Genomic DNA, 21,414 nt, shown 5'->3' with positions numbered 1-21,414 from the left:
ATCCATAAAAATTGATGCAGGGAAAAAAAATTGCTGCTAGAGCATCATTAACAGCCAGGCTTCATTAATGCCTGAGGAGGGTGAAGGGACACTGACACAAATCAAGCCTTGCAGCAAACACTGAGAAAGTTTAAATTAGTAGGTGTTAACTTGGTCTGCAGAATTCTTAGATTTACTTCCCTCCGAGCATCTTTGAAATATGCTCGATATGATGTATTATAATGAGGGCTATAAACACCGTATAGTTCAGTTTTAAGCATCTGTGTAGTCATTTTATATTCTAACTGTGGATTGAAATAGAAACTTCACACTAAAAGAGATCAATTGAAGGTGTTCAAAGATACTATTCTAGTATTTGTTTTTTTTTTAAATAATATGTTAAGGTTTAATTTATTCAGACAACTGTTCCTTAGGAAATCCACTCTGACCTCCTGACATGTTTCGACTGACAACTGCCAGTCTTTGTCAGAGGCGTCTGCCGATTGCTTTGATGTTTCCTTTGAAGTTTTCTTGACTTCCGCGTAGTAATTCCAGCAATATATTTATTTTGTAATAATGTTAAGGTTTCATTTATTCAGAGAACTGTTCCTTCGGAAATCCACTATGATCTCCTAACATGTTTCGACTGACAACTGCCAGTCTTTGTCAGGGAAGTCTGTTGATCGCTTTGATGTTTCCTTTGAGGTTTTCTTTATGTCTACGTAGTAATTCCAGCAATATTCTTATTTTTGAATAATATGTTGAGGTTTCATTTATTCAGAGAACTGTTCCTTAGGAAATCCACTATGATCTCCTGACATGTTTGGACTGACAGTCTTCGTCAGGGAAGTCTGTTGATCGCTTTGATGTTTGCTTTGAGGTTTTCTTGATGTCTACGTAGTAATTCCAGCAAGATTCTTATTTTTTAATAATATGTTAAGGTGTAGTTTATTCAGACGACTGTTTCTTAGGAAATCCACTTGCATGTAGGAGATCAAAGCGGTTTTCCTAAAGAACAGTTATCTGAATAAATGAAACCTTGAGCTATTTTTAAAAAAAGAAGACAAAAATAATCTTTCTGGAATTATTTGTTTTGTTTGTTTAAGGTTCACCCAACTGACCAATATGTAGCCATTGAACTGAAATGAGTTTGGCGTCCCTGGGCTAATGAACACATCAAATCTTTGAAAAGGTTGCTTTGTAAAACAGTATTTTTTTGCTCTGCTGCTCACGTCCATGCTTAAAAAATTACCTGGGAAAATATTAGGCAGAAGTTTTTACTGTTCATGATCTTGACAAACATTTGTTGTTTGAAATCAAAAGCACTTCATACATTTTTTATTACAATGTTTTCTTTAAAGGCCAGAAAATCTAATATCTCAACATAAGATCAAATATTTTCACACAACTAAAAACAAATTACAGAAATCCTGCTTTTATATTGACTTCACTCTTGTGTTTTTTTTTCACATTTTCTGTACCATTGTGTTGAATTCTATACTGTGTTGTGTTGTGTATGACTGCTCAGGATAGATGCACATTACCGCTGGCCAAACATCAATGTGGATTTGGTCTCTGCGTCGTTGTAGCTGGAGGGAGAGCAGCAGATAAACATGGTTGTGCGACAGTTCCCGCCCAGCGAGTCCTGTAGGATGCGAGTCATTTTGCTGTCACGGTACGGCACGTGGGTTTTCTACAAAGAGACATAAAGAATGTGGGCGGGAGAATTGAGGTGTGAAATACGTGAAAAACACAGAAGAGACAGAAATTGCATTTAAATGAAGATTTCTCTCCTTCCGCATGCTTCGTGCAGACAATTCCATTTTTAACCTTCAAATAAGTTCAGAGGTTATGAGCTATAAAGAGTAAATACCACCAAGCTTTTGGTGTTACATAAAAAAAAGATGGCATTGGTGATGTGATTGGAGTGATGTAGCTTTAACAGATGCATGGTGGGATTAAGTTAGCAGCTGTAACACTGGGGACAATGAATGAGGGACATTGGATAGTACATGAAAGTTTATTTATGACCATATTTGATCTTTTTTTTTTTTATCAATTCACATATTCATTCAGCCTTGGCCAGTTTAATCAGCTCTTTCAAATTTGATTTAGATTTCAATGTACGATACATTGAATTATGTGGTTCTAAAACTTTTTTTTAACCCAAGTACCCCCTTTTTCTTTTTTCTGAATCCAAGTACCCCCTTTGTCCAACTACAACATTAGAACATTCTAATCAAGTTCATTTCAATCATCATTCTGTGTGTTTTTGGTGTCATTTTGTTTATTTTGTTGTTGTTTGTATGTTCTTCGGTATTTATTATTCAGTATATTTTTCTCTTATTTTGTGTGTTTTTGGTGTCATTGGTATTTTTGAAGTTATTCTCCCCCAGTGTGTGTGTTTTTGGTGTCGTTTGGTTTCATATGTCATTTTGTATGATTATCTGTCATTTTGGTGTATTTGGTAGTGATCTTTGTGTGTTGCTGGTAATAGTAAGTATTTTTCTCTCTTAGCACAGGTGTTTTTGGTCTCATTTTGTGTATTTCTTTAGTTGTTTGTCTCTTCTTTTTATTATTCAGAATATTTTTCTCTTATTTTGTGTGTTTTTTGTTGTCATGTTGTGAGTTGCCGGTAATATTTAGTATGACTGTAATTTTTGACTAAAAATAAACATTATAAAACCCATATTTTGAATGCTTTCATTTGTAAATTTTCCTCTCTCTCTCTTTCTCTCTCTCTCTCTCTCTCTCTCTCTCTCTCTCTCTCTCTCTCTCTCCCTCTCTCTCTCTCAAGTACCCCATTTGAGAAACACTGATTCAGCATAAATCACATTCAAATGTAGGCATTACTGTCTTTGACGAAGACAAATAAATAGTGATTCATATTCCATTGTTTGACAGCGAAATCCATGTTTCAGAGAGGCTGTGTTGATCAATTTTCTATCTCGTAGCTCAGGATGACAATAGGTTTTTAACATGATTGATGTTGTTGTATTTCATTCATTCTTCTCATTTGCTTTATATGTATTGTTTTGACAACAATCACACGGCACCCATGAAAACCATAAAATAAAAAAAGGATGCTAAGGCCCGAGGCTAATGTTGAGTGATAAATTGAATAACATTTGTTCTCTGTACCGTTCCCTCAGCCAAAGCTGAAATGACGTTCCCCAGGGCTGACAAGGACCTGTTGATGTTCTTGGCTTCATCCAGCACTGCTCCCTCTGCACCAGTCTTACTGACCTGACCAACATCAGTAGAGATGGAATTATTTCAACTGCATTATAATGGAAAAACAATTGTTATTAAAAACAACACACACACGTACACAAGGTAATCCAACGCTTTTATAATTACAAAAAAAAACAATCAAAGGGTAATGTAACAATTACCCTTTGAAAAGATCATTTAATCATGTATAAGACTTTATCCTGTATACCTAAGCATGAGGATTGTAAGGATTGTAATAATTGAAATACACTGCATTGTGGGTGCAACAAAACTAAGGGTGGGTGGACATGATGCTCTGCTGGTGCCTATGGGTGCTCATGGGGCACAATCTGCATCATTAATGGCTGCAATTATTTACAGCAAGATAACAAGCAGCCTAGCAAGTCGCCCAATCAAAGACATCTCCCAGGTGTGCAGCAGCAGCTTCATCTGCTAAGTTGTTTTTCACCACGGTTCAGATTTTACAGGGAGGAGAATTCTGCCCTCAGCACACACTGTTCTCTTTTTCATCAACATTATCACCACAACACATGAGCCCAGAGGCACTTCAAGCTAAAGTATGTCTCTAATGTGCTTTGGCCCTGTTTTCCAGAGCATGACCTATGTCACAAAGAAAAATATTTTAGGTGGCACATGCAAGTCTATACCATGAAAGACGACTTTTTTTTTCATTTAATTTTCTCTTAGTTTTTGTATTTTCTATTTCTATTAGTGTTGTGTGCACAGTACGTATGATGTCTTGCCCATGTGGGGGTTATTTTGTGGTAACACTTCTCCCCCTCCCATTGAGCATCTCTGGGATAGTGTAGATGTGGTGTTGTGATTGTGCAAATGTATTTGTATGTGTTTGAATATATGCACACATATAATGCATTTGATAAGCCCATTTCATACACAAGGCAACTCAATGTGCTTTACGTGATCAAAAAGTGCAACACAAAACATTTAACAGCTTAAAATCTATAAGCAAAAAAAAAAAAATCCCATTTAAAATCATCAACAAACACATTACATCAACAACATGACCAAAAATCTCCCTCTCACTCATACGTAGTAGAGAAAAATAGTGCCTTTAACGTTGATTTAAACTGGCAACATAATTGTGCTCAATAAATAAATAAATACATACATAAATAATGTGATTGTATCAATGTGAATATGTAAGTGTGATTCTACCCACGTAGACACATAAGAAAGTTGTATTATTTATAAGCCATTAACAAATTCATGCTTTTTTTTCTCTCAAATGTCAGTTTTTTTGACACTGGGGTGGGTTTAAATAAGTTTAAATAAGTTTGACTTCATCCCACTCTATTTCGGGCATAAATATCTTATTTTCTGTATCTTGCAGACTTGACTGCATAGAATACATTTTCTTTTTATACAACCTTTTTTGTGTTTGTTTCATTGCCTAGCTCAAAATAAATGATTTATATATGTTTTAAGTAATTAAAACGTATAAAAAGGCTATTGGAACCAAATGGATTTCCTCAAAATCAATAAATTATGAGGTTGACATTGGATCACCGACACAAGACACTAAATCAGTCTAACTATTCGATCATTTTTTAGTTAAAAGCCAAATTCAATCAAATTTAGTACGGTGATAAAAAGTGCTGTATCGGCAGCTTTGGCCTATTGATATGCATGGTGTAAGAGAATTCCATTACTAAGGAGAAGCATCAAGTGCAGTCCTTGTTTTCCAACATCCAAGCACATGCTGTGAGTTCATAATATTTCACACATCGATTTGTTAACCCTTTATTTACCTTTTCACTTCCAGCCAGGTCCACCAGGTACAGCTTCCCACTCAGTTTCTGCTCCGTCTCCACATTCTCTTGTTTGATGTTTATCAGGAAGATGCTGTGGCTACGAGAACTGTGCTCATTCATGTCTGAGGAATCAAATAAAGAACATTGAAGGCAACATTTCATTCCCACACTCACTTTGCAACTCTTCTTGTGCACGTTTCATCTCGACACCCCTGTACTGTTACACATGAAGAAGAAGGTCTAAAAAAACAGCTGACATGAAGGGCGTGACAGTGTAGATGTCAGAACATCTGAAAGATGAAAAGTGTGACTCACTGGTGACTGCTACGTGACGGTTGACCTTTCCTTCATCAATCACATCCATCACTTCTTCAGGACTTGTCACAAAGCGCTCTGTGCAGCCCTGAGTAAAACCAACAGGTGCATATTACACTTTTAATGTGATTCCACATGATTTGTGCACCTACTGTTTAATTATGCATAGCAATAAATACTAGGCTGATTTAGCAACCAGTTAGCTACTTTTATTTGCACTACTGCTGTATCTGCACAACCGTGTCTAATGAAAATCAACAGTTTTTTGAATTATACTTTCTCCTGAAGACTTTCAAATGTTAACTCAGTCAGAGGTATTTTTTTTTTAATAACGGTTACTTATTATATTATACTTCTTAGATTACAGGTTACAGATGAGATATAGCTTTTTGGCTAAATCTGGCATGTTTTCAGTAATGATATTAATGTAGTTCATTAAATAAACCAATAAATAAAATAAATTCAAGGTGTTTTTTTGTGGTGGTTTTCTGTCAAACCATGGGTTTAAGAGTTACAGTACACTACTTGTGTTTTATCTATATAACAGCATTGACAATAAAGTTGATTTTGATGGAATATTTTTCATAAAGGGTAAAAAAAAAATGAGGGGGAAGAAAAATAAACTAATGAAAAAGAATAAAAGAAGGGAAAATGACTGATTTTTGCATTTTCAAGAATGACAACAGGAGAATCACGGGATGGATGCGAAACAATACATTTGTCAGGACCAAAACATAAAGTGTGAAGAGTACCATTTGCATTCTGTAATATTGCAGTAGATAAATATATAAAAAAAATAGAATACATCAGAGCGCCTTCAATGTTTTGGTGCCCTCCATCAGTCAGAGATAAACAAAGCTGATAAAATGCACCTTCTTTATCAGACATATGAGAACATTCATCAGTGTGGAATAAATAAGTTTTCAAAATGTGCAACGGTTTTTTTTTCTTTCAGAATCCAAACAACTATCAATAAATAATAAATTGCTGCATTAATAAATCATGTTTCGGACTCACCTTAACATAAGGGACTCTGTACTTGTCTTCATGCACCGAGAGGTTAGTTTTTGTCACTGTTAAAATAAGAAATCATAGGGGTAGACATCAGTTTTTTTGCTTTCAATGCACTGGTATTTGTATTTTTGCAGTAAAAACTGTTAATTTTAACACAAACAAGAAAACATAGTCATCAACATCCCTCGCCAGATTGGTTGTCATTATAACCCACAACCGTTTCCAAAATGTCCTAAATCGAACAACTTAGATGTATACATAAGAAAATGTCATCACATCAGAATATAAAATTACTAACTATCCTAAACGGTTTCTAAGAAAAGCTGTCCCCTTTGAAGATATCTCGAACAGAGTAAAAAAACGAAACAAGGGCAATAACTCCGAAAAAAAGTAATTGCGCGCTTCTCATTTTCGAACTCCATCAAGGTATTGATACCCTGAAGCCAAACACCGAATTTGGTTATCCTAATTTAAACGGTTTCTAAGAAAAGCTGTCTCCTTTGAAAATACCTCAAACAGAGTAAAAGAAACATAACAAGGGCAATAACTCCGGAAAAAATAATTGAGCGCTTCTCATTTTCGAGCACCATCAATGTATTGATACCCTAAAGGCAAACACCAAATTTGGTTATCCTATTTTAAACGGTTTCAAAGAAAACCCGTACCCTTTGAAGATACCTGGAGCAAAGTCCAAAAAACGGAACAAGGGCAATAACTCCGGAAAAAATAATTGCATGCTTCTCATTTTTGAACTCCATCAAGGTATTGATATCCTTTCTGAGAAAACCTGTCCCCTTTAACTCGGACGGACGGATGCATGGACAAACGCATGGAAAGACGGAGCTCAAACCTATCTCCTCCTTCCACACTTTGTGGCGGGGGACAATAAAAAAAGTTTCTAACTAGGCCAAGCTAGGGATGAGTGACAACAGTGAGACAAAGTGCAAACAAAAAAAAAAAAAACAAACACTCACAAATTGCTGTATTAGTCATTTCGTATTTGACAACCCTATCATAGTGGGCATAATTAAATTTTCTCAGATGGAGCTGGCTGTATCATCCTTGCAGTGTGTGTGTGTGTGTCCTTTTTTCCTCAAATGCCCACATATATTGTTATTATTTGCCTCAGCGATTTCGATTCATACTGCTTGTGGTTGGTCCTTTCTTTTGTTCATAGCTGTAATGTTCTTCAGTCAGGGAGGCGTCCTGCATACAAATGGAGGCTTCTACAACTGTCTGCGTCTCCACTACAGATCTAATCCCAAAGGATGCTGTGTGTAGCTCTCTATCTATCCTGTTCATACTGGGTGTGTATCAGCGTTGAGACGATCAGCTTTAAAACTGTGATGCTGCGTAGCGTGCAGAGGAGAAAAAGAAATGCAAAGCTTTGCTGTTTGGGTCACATTAGTTAAATAGAAAATGTCTTACCAAGCTGTCTGGTAGCTCAGTTATTCTACCCTAATTCAAACATTTATTAAAAAAATACAAAAAAATTGTTGTTTTTATTGGTCCCAAACAGTGTTGTGGTCAATTACATTTTTAAGTTACAATTACATCTTCAATTATCCATATACTCCATTATGATGACGGTGACCAGCATTTTTTCCAATTCCAATTCCAATTATTATTTTTCCACTGAAAATCAATTACAATTATTTTCTCAATTACTAAAGTTCCATTACAATTAATCACAATCACTGAGCCTTTAATAAATAAGCCCATAAAACGTAGCCGTCCTCTTGTGTTAGCTTTCTGTTAGCATTTCTTATGATAACAGGTCAGTTTGGACCCATGTCTGAAATTGGCTTTAAAATGCACTAAATAAAATATTATCCATCATCTAATTTGTTTCTCATCTCTTGGTTACCTTGTTAGGCTTCCTTATTAATGAAAATATTGGTATTAATATTATTGGTGTGGGCGTCTGAGCCTTTGTTCTGTCAGTAGTGACAAAGACTTGATATGAAACATATTATTGTTAACTATGTATGTGTAAGTCATAGAACTGTAACGTGGTTCCACAGGTTTGCGTTTAATTAAATTGCAAATGACAGTTTTAATAGAATTTCCATACCAATTATAATTACAAAGTAAATTATCTGAACTCATTTACAATTCAATTATGATGACAACAGCAACATATTTCTTTAATTATAATTACGTCACAATTGTAATTCATGACCGAATACTTGATTACAATTATAATCCTGGACCCAAATAAACAAAACAAGATTGTAGTTTAAAGAAAAAAGATGCATTTGTTTTCATAATTTTAAAATATTTAAATACCATCCAGAAGGTCCCGCACTTTATCCAAGTAGATTTCAAAGTAGGAGACCTGGAAGAACAGAATTATAAAATCAATAACACGGGAAAGGTTTTACAAAAGAACAAAAGAACATGAACACATATTAAATAAGAGGGGTAGAATAGCGGCTTAATGTATGACACTACATGTTTAATGACGCTGTAATCTGTACTGCTGTGGGTCTGTGGCTGGATATTATCCTCTATTATAAGATTGTAGCTTAAATGGAAAAAAAGGTCATTGGGGTCATTGTGGTTATCATAATTTATCGATGCTTGGCAGCATCCTCTCCATGTGAGGATTACATCAGAGGTACAAAGTGAATTCCCAGTGGATGTAACCTTGTGTGAAAGAGAAACACTGGCTATGTCAGACAAGCTGCACACACATGAACAAACATGAGTTCATACATTAACATGGAAATCCATACAGACCTTAATATGGAATTCCAGGTTTTCATCCAAGGCAAATATATGTTCGAAAATGTCCTCTGCGATGCGTGGAATGATTCCCATCCCCTGAGGATCATGAAGGTTTCCCTTCAGACAGAAAAGGAGCATTTAGAATTAGTTCTTTCATTTTAACAAGATACAGTATATGTGATGTAAATGTATAAGGTGATTGACTAAGGGGGGAAACAGCTATGGGTTTTTTGTTTTTTTACTTCACCTCCATAGTGTGAGTCTTTCCAGACGAGGTCTGTCCGTAAGCAAAGATTGTCCCATTGTATCCATCAAGCACATCTAGAAAGAGGAGGGATTACAATATTTTCAAGAGAAATCCTTTCGGAAAAGGATACATTGCGTAATACTGTCAGAAATAAAGAATTCAGTCATAAAGATGAAATGAGACAGGTATCTCTGACCTTTGATTCAGAGACAGCTCACACAAAGCCTAATAAAAGCTAGTGTGCACATGGTAGTCAGGCTTGGTTAGACACAGTATGACCTCTGTGGCTCTGTGTGGTGAATAAAAGCTTCCTGCAGTGTTCATACAGTATATACTGTGTTTTCCATGGTATAGCGTAATGCAGTATTGACCATTTTCCAAGAAAGCAGCAACATTCCTGGAAAAATCCACATCAGGCTGCTCCGTCACATGACTCAGACATAGTAAAACCCTATTTTTATTTTATTTTATTCTATTTTATTGTTTTGCACATCACAAATGTAGATATTTTTTAATATGTATTTTTTTGTGTGTACATCGTTCTATGTCATGCTTGCTTTGCCAGTGTAAGCGTGTTTCTCCAATTCTCTAATTCTCCAATAAAGCTGTTTTGAATTGAAATAAATAAAATTGTATCCCTGCGAGTTGTTTCATAAGGAAAGCATCTATGTCTATGTCAATGTCAGTGCCAATGTCAGCTTTATTTATATAGCACATAAAAATAGCCAGCAGCATACCAAAGTGCTTTACAATAAAAGGGAGAGACATTAAAATATATAAAACAATGGCACCACAAATAAAAACACAATAACTCAATAACTCAACTCTGCCAAAGGCCACAGTAAACAAGTGAGTCTTAAGTTGTGTTTTAAAGCATCACATTTCCTGAAAAAAAGTATCTTACATTTTAAACCTTAATTATTGTATCTTTTATTTACGCTCTTCCTGCCATAAATACATATGAGCTAATTCCACTAGACAATCAGTGTTTGGAATAACGCCGTTTAAAATAACGGCGTTTGTTTTTCAGTAACGGGGTAATCTAGCTAATTACTTTTTACGCCGTTACAACGCCGTTATCGTTACTGAACGTTAAATGCGGTGCGTTACATTGATTAAATAAACTGCTATCCGAAAGCATCCCTGGCTTCTTATTCAATGTAGTGAGGAGGTGGGTTAAAAACAAGGTCAGTGATTATGATTGGCTAAGGCAACGTCATGTTTCATGGTAGCCAATCAGGGCCAGTGTTTTTACACGTGTGCCAGCAAGAGGAGGCGGGTTAAAAACAAGGTGAGCAATTATGATTGGCTAAGGCGACGTGCCAGCATACGCGACACACACTTGCGACACACACACTGCAGATTTGATGAAGCAGCAGAGATGGAGAGCATGGAGCATGAATTCTTTGACATATAGCAACGTTTTTTTTTTTTTAACAGTAATGCAGATAGTTACTTTCCTTGGAAATGAGTTACTTTTATTATAGAGTAATTTAGTTACTAACGCAGTTACTTTTTGGAACAAGTAGTGAGTAACTATAACTAATTACTTTTTTAAAGTAACATTCCCAACACTGTAGACAATGTATGCCAACTTGCTGAAAACTCCACACATAGACCACTTTCATTTTGATATTCATTAGGATTTGTGTCAAACCTTTGAAACCAGCATATTGTTGATCTAATAAGCTTTAATTTGATGTATAACAATCGTGGTTTGCATATTTTCTGGATGCAGAAGTAGTTTCAAGAAAAATCAGTTGTCTGTAGTGATCACAATAGCAATAAACAGCGTTTTTAGGGTCATATTAGAAAAAACACAAGTGGGAATGAGGTATTTTTCTGTTACCACTCAATAACGTGTTCAGGACATCCCAAGGGTTGAAGAAAATCAAGTGGCAAATTGTGATTCTTTCTTTTCTCATTGCTATCAGATCAGCCACAAACATCAAAACAAAGACCACTATATGACAATGAATAATTGTGTCCTTGAAGAAAATAAGGACGGCAATCGATGTGTGCACCTAACTACAGAGACTAGTACTACCTGCAGAGATATAGATGGAACCAAACCCTGTATACAAGCCTGAGAGAATGAAAGTGGAAAAGAAGGCAGAATGAAAGAAAGAGGAAACAGCAACCAGAAAAAATAAAGAAAACAGCAAAGCCGTATATACAGTATGTATATACACAAGAATAAGATGCCAGTATATTCTGTCCTTATCTGTCCTGATTGATACATTTTTAATTGACAAACCTATTTTTAATTTCTTTCATCCTGCAAAAGCCTAAAATCCTTTTTTTTTTTTTTTTTTTAATTCTGTGCTAGAATAAAACTTTCCCTCTTATTCTTTTTTCTTCAGCCTCTGAGGTAATCTCACTCTCTATCACCTAATCATGCACATCAAATCAGTCTTTTTCATGTGCCTTCTACAACTTCCACTTTCACTTTGAAGAAGAAAGAAACACCAAAGCCTGTTAGAGAGGGAGACACTATAAGAGATGCAGACTGATGCAGAGTGGAAATGAAAAGAAAGAAACAACTGAAGGCTCAATGATGTTTGTTTGATCTAAAGCTCACAGGATACAAGAGTCGAAACGTGATTCTACGATACGGCTGAAACGATTCATAGAGTTACTCGATTAACTCGATTACAAAAATTCCTCGAGGCAAAAATTGTGCCTCGAAGCATCTTTACATTCCTATGACGTGCACTATACGCGTAGAGGCCGCACACCACTAGTGCGTCATCAATGCGTGAAAAACATTCTATATTTAGTTGGCGCCATGGCGGAGAGTAAGCGACAGAGAACGTCTGAAGTCTGGGATCATTACATCCTCAAAAATGAAGAAAACAAGGTGCAATCATGTGTTTACTGCAAACAATACCTGGCATACCACAGCAGTACGACTCCAATGATGCAGCATCTCAACCGAAAGCATTCACATGCTGTTTCAACAAGCGTCAAAGCGTCGCTGAAACAAGGTAATGTAGCGCTAATTTAGGCCGATAATCAATAAATAAATAAATTAACCGGACGATAAATGAAAATGAACGCGGACGTTTTCCAGCCTCGATATATTGACATATGCATGTGTATTTGGCTGCACGCTGCAGAGGTTAGCGTTAGCAACGGATATAAAACAGCAGATAACTCAGTCAGTTCTAATAATTTCTCGGTGAACCTGCAGCGTAATAACTCTAAAACAGTACACGATAAATCAGGTAAATCAAACAGTTATAGTCCCGTAGATGTAGCAACTTTAGCTTCAGATTGCTACAGCGGCTACACCCAGCGGCCTGTGTAGCAGCGGAGCCTCGTACCAGCGGTGTCCGCCAGCGGAGGAGACGTACAGTAAGCGGTGTGATCGAAAGCACGCACGGCACGCATGTACTGTACACACAAACCAGGGTAGACGGTCTTGAAATCCTTAAAAAGATAAGGTATTAAATTTGATATAGCCAAATTTAAGGCCTTAAAAACTTTACATTTGAGAAAAAGGGCATTCAATTTGAGAAATTGTAGCATTAAATATTGCGGTACGCCTCAGTGCCTGTGCTGTGAAGTGTTGTGGATTTTAAACACTGTCTCTGATCATCACTGTGTCAATTCTAATAACGTCAGCAGCACAATATTTTGATATAGAATAGAAATACTTTATTAAGCTCGAAATAAATTAATTTTCTCAGCTGCTAGAAACATAATTCCAGTGTTTGTAAAACACATACACACACAGGTTTCTAGGTTACCATAGCAAATCATCCCAGAAATGATATATTATTTGTTAGTAGTTAGTTGACTTAACTGTATTGTTATTTAATTGTTGGCACTGACACTTGTTAACACTACATGGTTAAATTGCAATAAATGGGCTTAGTTTTGGAGCCAAATGTTGTTTTTTTGAGAAATAAAAGCCAAATGCTTGATCTTTTTACAGCCACGTCATTTTCGTTAAGCATTATTTGTTTTGGTTGCTTATAAACAAAACGCAAAAAAAAAAAAAAAAATAAAATAAAAATCCAATTAATCGATCGATAGTGCGAGATTAATCGATTCCAAAAAGAATCAATAGCTGCACAGCCCTATTCTACGAGTATGATCGTTGTCAGTCGTGTGCTTTTAGAGGCTGTTGTAGGTGGTGTGATTACATCCTGTATTAACTGGGTTTCTCATACTTGTTAGGAGTTGCTATGACAAAACATGAAAAGATCTTGATTAGGGATGGCATGGTAATTGGAAAGCATTTCACCTCCACACATTTTCTTTCAATTTGAAAAGCACAAAATGAGACTCACCTTTGACCAGCTGTTTGGCACATGTGTTGTAGACCTGCTCCTGTGTCGTGTTAGTCGGAAATACTTTGTCAAACACATATGTTCTACCCTGTGAAAGTAAAGAAACACAGTCAAGGAATAGCCTAAACCGCTCATGTTCTCATTTTAACTTGATGTCAAAATCTATAGGTTGAAATGTAAATAAGGTAATATGATGAAAAGATACATATTTTGAATTTCCACACTGGGTGATTTATGACAAATGTTGCCGCCCCCACCACAATGTCCAGGAACAAAGGAAAAAAGGGTTGAACATCCCTTTTTTTCAGCAACATGCACCAGAAATAATAATCCATAAATGGATGACAAACATAGATAATACTAATATAATATTTCATGAATTTAAAGCCAAACTAAAAGCCAGACTATTAACAGATTAAAATTCTTGAATTTATTTTTTATTTTTTATAAATGATTATGTTCACTGAAAACCCCCCGAAAAAAGTCTATTACTTTCATTTTAAAGAATCTAAATCTCATAAGAACAAATTGGAAAAAAAAATGTGTCTATAAAATAATGAAGACACTTCATGACAATGTTCTGCTATAAAACAATGACTTGCAGACCTGAAAGCTTTAGGTCATTAATAGGCAAATGGAAATCGAAAACAAACCAAATAGCTCAAACTGAGTCAACGTGAGCATTAAATAAAAACAATACATTAAAAAACCATCACAGATTAAGCCAACATGGTCTTTACAATAGGTGTAATACAAACTCTCCTTATAACCTTCGCACACTAATAGCCGTGTATTGAATTTGGTGTAATAAAGAAAAAGATATTTAAAAAAGAGCATTACAATAATAATTCCCACCAATGATAAAAGCATGAATCATTGTCTCTGTATTTGCTATGAAAAAAGCACTTTTTTGGGGGTTTTTTTATGTTAAAGTGCTATTTTGGCTCTGTTGGGGTTGCTAGTCAAAATTGAACTACTTTTAACCTGTTGGCACTTACACACAAGAGAATCTCCCTCTTAAAATGTCATTTATCTTGTTTATACATCATGACCAATAACAAGGACAGCAGATTTGACTTGGCAGAGATGGAGGAAGTTGTATTTCATCCACAACTTGGTTTATGGGCTACCACGGAAAACTAGCTTTGTGAAGTAGATTTGCTGAGTCCATTTATTTGATTTAAGCAAGAACAGCAGTAAAAACATCACGTTAAGAAGCTCGTCTGTTTCCTTTTGAGAGGCATAATGTATCTCCTGTGTATTTGGACTTGTTGTGAAGCACTAGGCTTTTTGTGTGCAGTGAGTAGTGTAGTTTTGGCCAAAAACTTTGATCGAGTCCAACAGACAGAGAGATCACATAAGGTGCAGCCATTAGAGGAAGCATTCAAGCACTGTGATGGAACTTAGAAGGAAGAAATTGAGTTAGGAAATAGAGCGTGGCAGAAAAATGCTGACAGGTAGAAATGAAAAAGGCAGAAGAATATCCAACCGAGAGTGATGGCAAGTGGAGAAAAGTTCTCTGAAGATGGGTTGGTGTCAGGTATACAGCTTTTCCTTGATTTATTGATCATTTCAATCCCCAAATGTAAGAAATAATCATTATGATGGACATTCACATTCATAGATTGAACACTTTGTGTAATAATTGCTTTGTAATGCAGTAATAACTGATGCCACAATCTACTACTACTACTACTACTACTACAACTACTACTACTACTACTACTACTACCACCACTACCACCACCACTACCACCACTACCACTACCACCACCACCACCACTACCACCACCACTACCACCACCACTACCACTACCACCACCACTACCACCACCACTACCACCACCACTACCACTACCACCACCACTACCACCACCACCACCACTACCACCACCACTACCACCACCACCACCACTACCACCACCACTACCACTACCACCACTACCACTACTACCACTACCACCACCACTCCCACTACCACTACTACCACTACTACCACCACCATTACCACTACCACCACCACTACCACCACCACTCCCACTACCACCATCACCACCACCACCACCACTACTACCACTACTACCACTACTACCACCACTACCATTACCACTACCACCACCACTACCACCACCACTCCCACAAACACTACTACCACTACCACCACCATTACCACTACCACCACCACCACCACCACCACCACTCCCAATATAGAAATTTATAATATTGCCTTTAACAATATATATATATATATATGTATCAAAATACTCATTTTAGGAGTCCCTGCTTTTGCTAATTCTCAGAAAAGCATGAAAAGAACAGTTAGATTGATTGCTGATTGTGCCCTAACCCAAATCTACCACTAAACAAGCCATACTACAGAACTCACTCACACATGCTGTCCCTTATGGGGGACATAAGGGGGGGCCAAAAGTAGCGCAAACTGTTAGTAAATGTACCTGCGTGTCATTTTGCATCAGCAAATTTGACTTAGAATTGTCTTCATGGTCAGACTTCATTTGAAGTGACATAATCGAGATTTATATCGTATATTGCCACTTTGAGAAAAAATATTGAGATATGGTATTTGGTCCATATCGCCCAGCCCTACTACTACTACTACTGCTGCTACAACTACTACAAAATGTGAACATTTCACGTTTGTTTATCTTGTGTTTCTTAACATGCATTAAGACAAGGGTAGTTAAAAGGAAACTACAATTATAGACAACTACAAATACACTAACCTTAACAAGTAGGAGTAAAACTATTGGTTTGTAATATGACAATCAAAATGACTATGGAATTATTATCTTACCAATGATTAGAACGTGGAACATTAAAACATGGATCTTCTCTCCTGATTCATCTTGATGCTTTCTCTGCTTCATCTGTATCGTTCTACACCAGTAATACACAATGCCTTCATTGCTTTTTAGAGTGACTACCCCACAAACCTCGATGGACGTACAACGTCTCACCTTTCAGCCCCGCCTGCATTATCAGTCTATCCATCACAACAGGTCAGATTCATATAGTTTTAAATTTTAATGTAGGAATAGGTTTCCCTTTCAGCTCTAACCTCAACCTCTAACCACTTATCCTTTCTGTGTGAGTCTTGCACATCAAATAGGACACTTAGCACTCCAGTTTCCTTCCAAGGCCGATGTTTGTTTGATCAATATCAGTTTGAGTCTCTAAACTGACCACAGAAGTATTCTTATCCTCTTGGCTTTCTGTTGCAAATAAAAAATAAAAAAAAACACATTAAACCCTGTTGACAAAGGAACTGTTAAATTGTGACCATTGTCTCAAGGGAGGCAGCCATTCTTATTAAACCTTTTATAAAAACAAAGGAGCTTTTCTTACCAAAACCCATTTATTTCTGTATATATTTTGAATGAGTAGATTGTAAAAAAACACACGCGCACACAAACTGCATGCACACCACTATTTGTATCCCTTTGATATAAGATAACCCACTTCTGTTCTTATTACTTTACACACAGTTATAACAGAGGTTTTCAGTGCACATGCATCTGCTGTGATCTAGAAAGCACACAAACTATTCCCAGAAAACCTGTCTACAAGTGAAAGCATGTCTTTGAAACCTACACTGCCTGCTATGATATAAAGCATGAAATAAAACACAGCCAACCTGACACGTGACGGTTCAGAACACAGGCTCTGGTTTCCAGCCAAGCACTTAATTAACAGCAGCAACGCTAGAGCTGGAGACCCAGTTAGCTTCCAGGCCATCCATTGAGCACTTACTCCATCATATTGATTTTGAGAGCATCCACAGCAGAAACATGCCAACCTGGCTGCTTTTGTGTATTGTGTTATCAATGGGTGGTGTATGTATTGTGTACCGATGAGTAGGAACTTTACTGTCGATGTGAGAATAAGAACCAGAATTTTAATCTTCACACATTTATGGTAGTGCACTCTTTATTTTAAAACAGGACATGGCAGAACAGTTCTATTTATTTAGAATTAAAAGGCATTGCCTTCTAGGCTCAAACAGAGACCCTAAGATATGCGTTTCAAACAGTTTCTCTTCTGGTTTTAATGGAATTGTTTAAGGGTGTCCAAATCCGATATTGATATTGAATATTGGTCCTATATCAGCAAAAAAAAAACAAGTATCTGAATATATAAGCCTGCATCTAAAATCTCCAATATAATATGTATTGTTTTTATTAGATTTATTACTGTAAGGTTATTTTTCAAGGTCTTCCAATTTATTTATTTGATTCAATTGTCGAATACTATTATGTTTAAAGTTAAAATGTAGGTAACCAATTGGTTAATAATAAACAAATAATTTTTTCCTCATACCTACTGTCGCTAACTAGTGTTTTCTGTTTGACTAATATCACTGAACCAAGCCTTTTCTAACAATAAGTAATAAAAGTATGTATGAAAAAGGCTGATATCGTATCAGAAGATTGCAATGTTGGTATTGTATCTGAAGTGAAAACGTTGCATCAGGAAACCCCTAGAATTGTTGCTACATAAACAATATTAATCTATTATTCACCCATTGTTTATAGAACAAAAATACCTGTTTGTAGTAGCATATTTTTTTGTCTCATTGATATTAAAAAATATTGAATAGGCATGTGCTGGTTGTCTCACTAAGCCTTAAGGTGACCTCAGCTTGTCTCTCTCTGACTGTCAGCCATGAGATTGACTGCACCCTGTAACCTGACTTGCGTCAAATGTCAGCTTGGATTCCGGCAAACCTCAAAGGCACACCACAGACTTTTTGACCTAAAGAGTTGACCCATATGAGTTATTTTAAATGATTCCTCAGGCCAATATACAGCAATTGACAGTATCAATGCTCTGAGCGGGGATTCCCTCTTGAAATACCGCCCTTGTAAGTTTGGAGAAACGGACCGTCTTTGGCCAGGTCATGTGACCTGGAAAATGCCTGGAGAACGTCTCAGTTTATGGCAGTCACGTGACAACAGGCTCGGATATACTCATTAGGCTAAGGCTTTTGCTAGTATTTTTCCGCTTGTTTGACTCCTAGTCATGGCCGAGGCAAGCAAAAAGTTTAAAACTGCTTCTGAGGAAGCTAAAAAGACATTGCCAAGACCCGGCCCCCTCCGCTGACCCGCCTTCCACCCGTCCCCTGTCCGCACTGACCCCGGCCGCCGCTCCGACCTCCGGCAAAGGGGAAGTAGGGGGGGAGCGCCATCGACACAGCGAGGAGGGCCGAGCCCAGCCTCGCTTCGCTTCCCAGCCCGACCGACCAAGCTCTTAGAGCCAATCCTTATCCCGAAGTTACAGGTCAACTACTGTCTGCATTCAAAATGAAAAGGGAGGCTGGCCCCAGTGACTGTTGATTTTTGCGACGTGAAAGTTACAGGTCTAGCGCCCCTAGTGGCCAAAAGTTACACAGTGTGCCTTTAAAGATGGAAAAACAAAAACACATCAGTTTTTTTTAATTCGTGCCCAACAATTATTTGTTGTTTAATTTCTCCAATTAGATAAGTAGATTAAATATGAAGAATCACTTCCACTGGGAAATATAAACAGGAGAAATAATTTAATTAAAACTACAAAAACAACCTTTTTTGCAATCTTGTGTGACAATTCTTTTGCGAATGGTTGTGCTTTTGTCATTTTTTTTTTGGAACAAAAAGACCCCCCACAAATAAATATATGTTGTTTTTTTTTTTTTATCTCAGAAATGTCATTACATATGGAGCAGTGCTAATGATGATATTTCTAACATTGCCAGAAGTTTGGTTTGAACTGTGGTCAAAACTGCACAAACAATCTTGAGCTAAAATAAACAAGTAATCTCCTACCAGTATTACATAAAGGAGTTTCAACCTAATCAACAAAAAGCTAAGAGCAAAATCCCTCCACAGAGAGATTTATCACTGGCTTTCAAATTAATTTTGTGCCAGCGTTTTTGGACAATATTTCTGCGTTGTCTGAGTAATGTGAATAACTAACAGAGAGAAGATTCAATACTGCTCACTAGGAACAAAACAGACAATTGAAAAACTGCTGAAAACGTATTGTAAGGCATCACATTCTTTTATATTAGTATGACGTGAAAAAAGAATTAACTATCCCAAATAGATACATGGCATCTGGTGCAGCTCAACCTTTGCACAAACTTCACAAATAAAGCCATCAATGTGTGAAATAAAGCTCCCACCGGTCTAAAAATCAGCTCTAATAGTTTGAGTAGACTATGAATAATGACCCATAAGTATCCAATTATGCCAGCATTAAAGCTGATATCTGGAGTTTCTGAGAAATCTATGTTTATGTATTATTCTTTTGAAATGCAAAAAATACCTAACTAGTCTTTTACTATGGTCTACTGCTGGTGGTCATTCATATACATTAATGTATTTAGGTCCCGCCTTCATCCATAGACCCCTATACAAAAGTCCAGGTACAAAGCTTGTGGATAAACGTCTTTGTGACTGCAACAGAATTTATCTGGGCGCTGCTTTTCAAAGGATTTCGAACGGACCAGGATTTGGCGACATTTCTCATGGACAGGTAATAAACATGTTTTAATCAAAAGTTATGGCACTCTAACAATAAATGTGTAGTTTTTGTAGTTATGCTTTGCAATGTGCGTGCACAAAAGTAGAGGCGTAGCTTCTGGTAGACTGGCAGAGACGGGAGGAAGTAGAGCTATTGGGGGCGGGACATCGAGACGTTCTCTCAGAAACTCCAGATCACAGCTTTAAGTAGAACATGTAACACTGAAGGTTTGTTTCTGACTAGCTAATACTTAATGAGTACAGTAACTCATTAACTGTCCATTTTTATGTATCAAAAACGGAGATGGAAATGAGCTTTTTGCTAAATCTGGCACATCTATTTTCTTTGTTTGTCGTTTTAGTATTTTGTCTGTAATGTGTTCTGTTAGCTCTTTGTTTTGTCTTCTGATGGATATTGTTTCCGGTCTGTTTATTCACCCCCAGTATTATTTTGTTTTGAAATGCCAATGTTTTTTTTTTTTTGCTTGAAGCCGGTCCCAAGACTATTTAACGTTCCGCTTGCAATGCATCATGGGGCAGTTGAGTATCACTGTGCCCACAGTCCATACTTAAAAAATGTCCTGATATAGTATAAAGTACATCCAGGTATTTCTTGCATACTCAATCTTTCCATACTATCTAATGTGAACGCACGACACACTAATTTTGACGTCAGGCTTAGTATGAGTAGTATGAGAGGTATGTTAGTGTACGATATCAAGTCCTGCTGCATTGTCTTCTGTGTCTGGAATGTCTCTATCTCCCGGCTGGTCTTTATCTTGGATGTTGGTTGATATTGACATTTACTCCATGTTTCATTTCTGAGTTTGTTTTTACCTCTATGTTTGTAAAGACTTTGTTTGAGCTTATATTCAAGGACTTTCTTTTGTAGAGATACTCCTGTATTCTGCCTCCCTCTCGGCATTTTGGTCCTCCAGATACCTCACCCTTCCTCAACACTAAGGGTGTGAAAAAAAAAATTGATTTCACGATATATGGCGATTTTTTTTTTTTTCCTATATTTTTTCTATAATTCATTATTTTCTTATTGTATTTTTCTCATTTTTGTGGATGTGTGTTTTCTACTGCAGGAGACATTGCCACATCTCAGCGGAGCAGCCTAACTACTGGGCATGTTGACCAGCTCCTGTTCCTACATAAAATCCTTGAAAATTATGCCACCTCCGCACCTCCACTCTGATAGATGGCGTCATAGATATAATAATAATAATAAATAAGATGTTTTGAAGCAAATAGTTTTGACTCAATTTGTCCTCTGAATGAACAATATCTTCTGATGAACA

General features: G+C 36.7%; 1 protein-coding gene across 3 annotated transcripts in view; it reads right to left on the bottom strand.

Moving 5' to 3' along the window:
* kif5ab (kinesin family member 5A, b) overlaps positions 1-21,414 on the bottom strand; it is a 110,768-nt gene that overhangs the window by 67,040 nt on the left and 22,314 nt on the right. For all 3 annotated transcript variants that reach the window (XR_003674090.1, XM_028446917.1, XM_028446918.1), the window contains exons 2-10: positions 13,590-13,677; positions 9,292-9,365; positions 9,057-9,161; positions 8,604-8,652; positions 6,318-6,373; positions 5,301-5,388; positions 4,983-5,107; positions 3,121-3,225; positions 1,524-1,672 (exon numbers count right to left, since the gene is read on the bottom strand). Coding sequence is in view for 2 of the 3 variants with exons in the window: in XM_028446917.1 (XP_028302718.1) it covers positions 1,524-1,672; positions 3,121-3,225; positions 4,983-5,107; positions 5,301-5,388; positions 6,318-6,373; positions 8,604-8,652; positions 9,057-9,161; positions 9,292-9,365; positions 13,590-13,677 (839 nt within the window). In the remaining variant the exon portion in view is untranslated. The remainder of the gene's footprint in view (positions 1-1,523; positions 1,673-3,120; positions 3,226-4,982; positions 5,108-5,300; positions 5,389-6,317; positions 6,374-8,603; positions 8,653-9,056; positions 9,162-9,291; positions 9,366-13,589; positions 13,678-21,414) is intronic.

This window comes from Gouania willdenowi, chromosome 5 (assembly GCF_900634775.1).
Source record: "Gouania willdenowi chromosome 5, fGouWil2.1, whole genome shotgun sequence".
NCBI lineage: Eukaryota > Metazoa > Chordata > Actinopteri > Blenniiformes > Gobiesocidae > Gouania > Gouania willdenowi.
The sequence above is the reverse complement of the archived record's forward strand: the minus strand, read 5'-3'. Positions and strand labels throughout refer to the sequence as shown.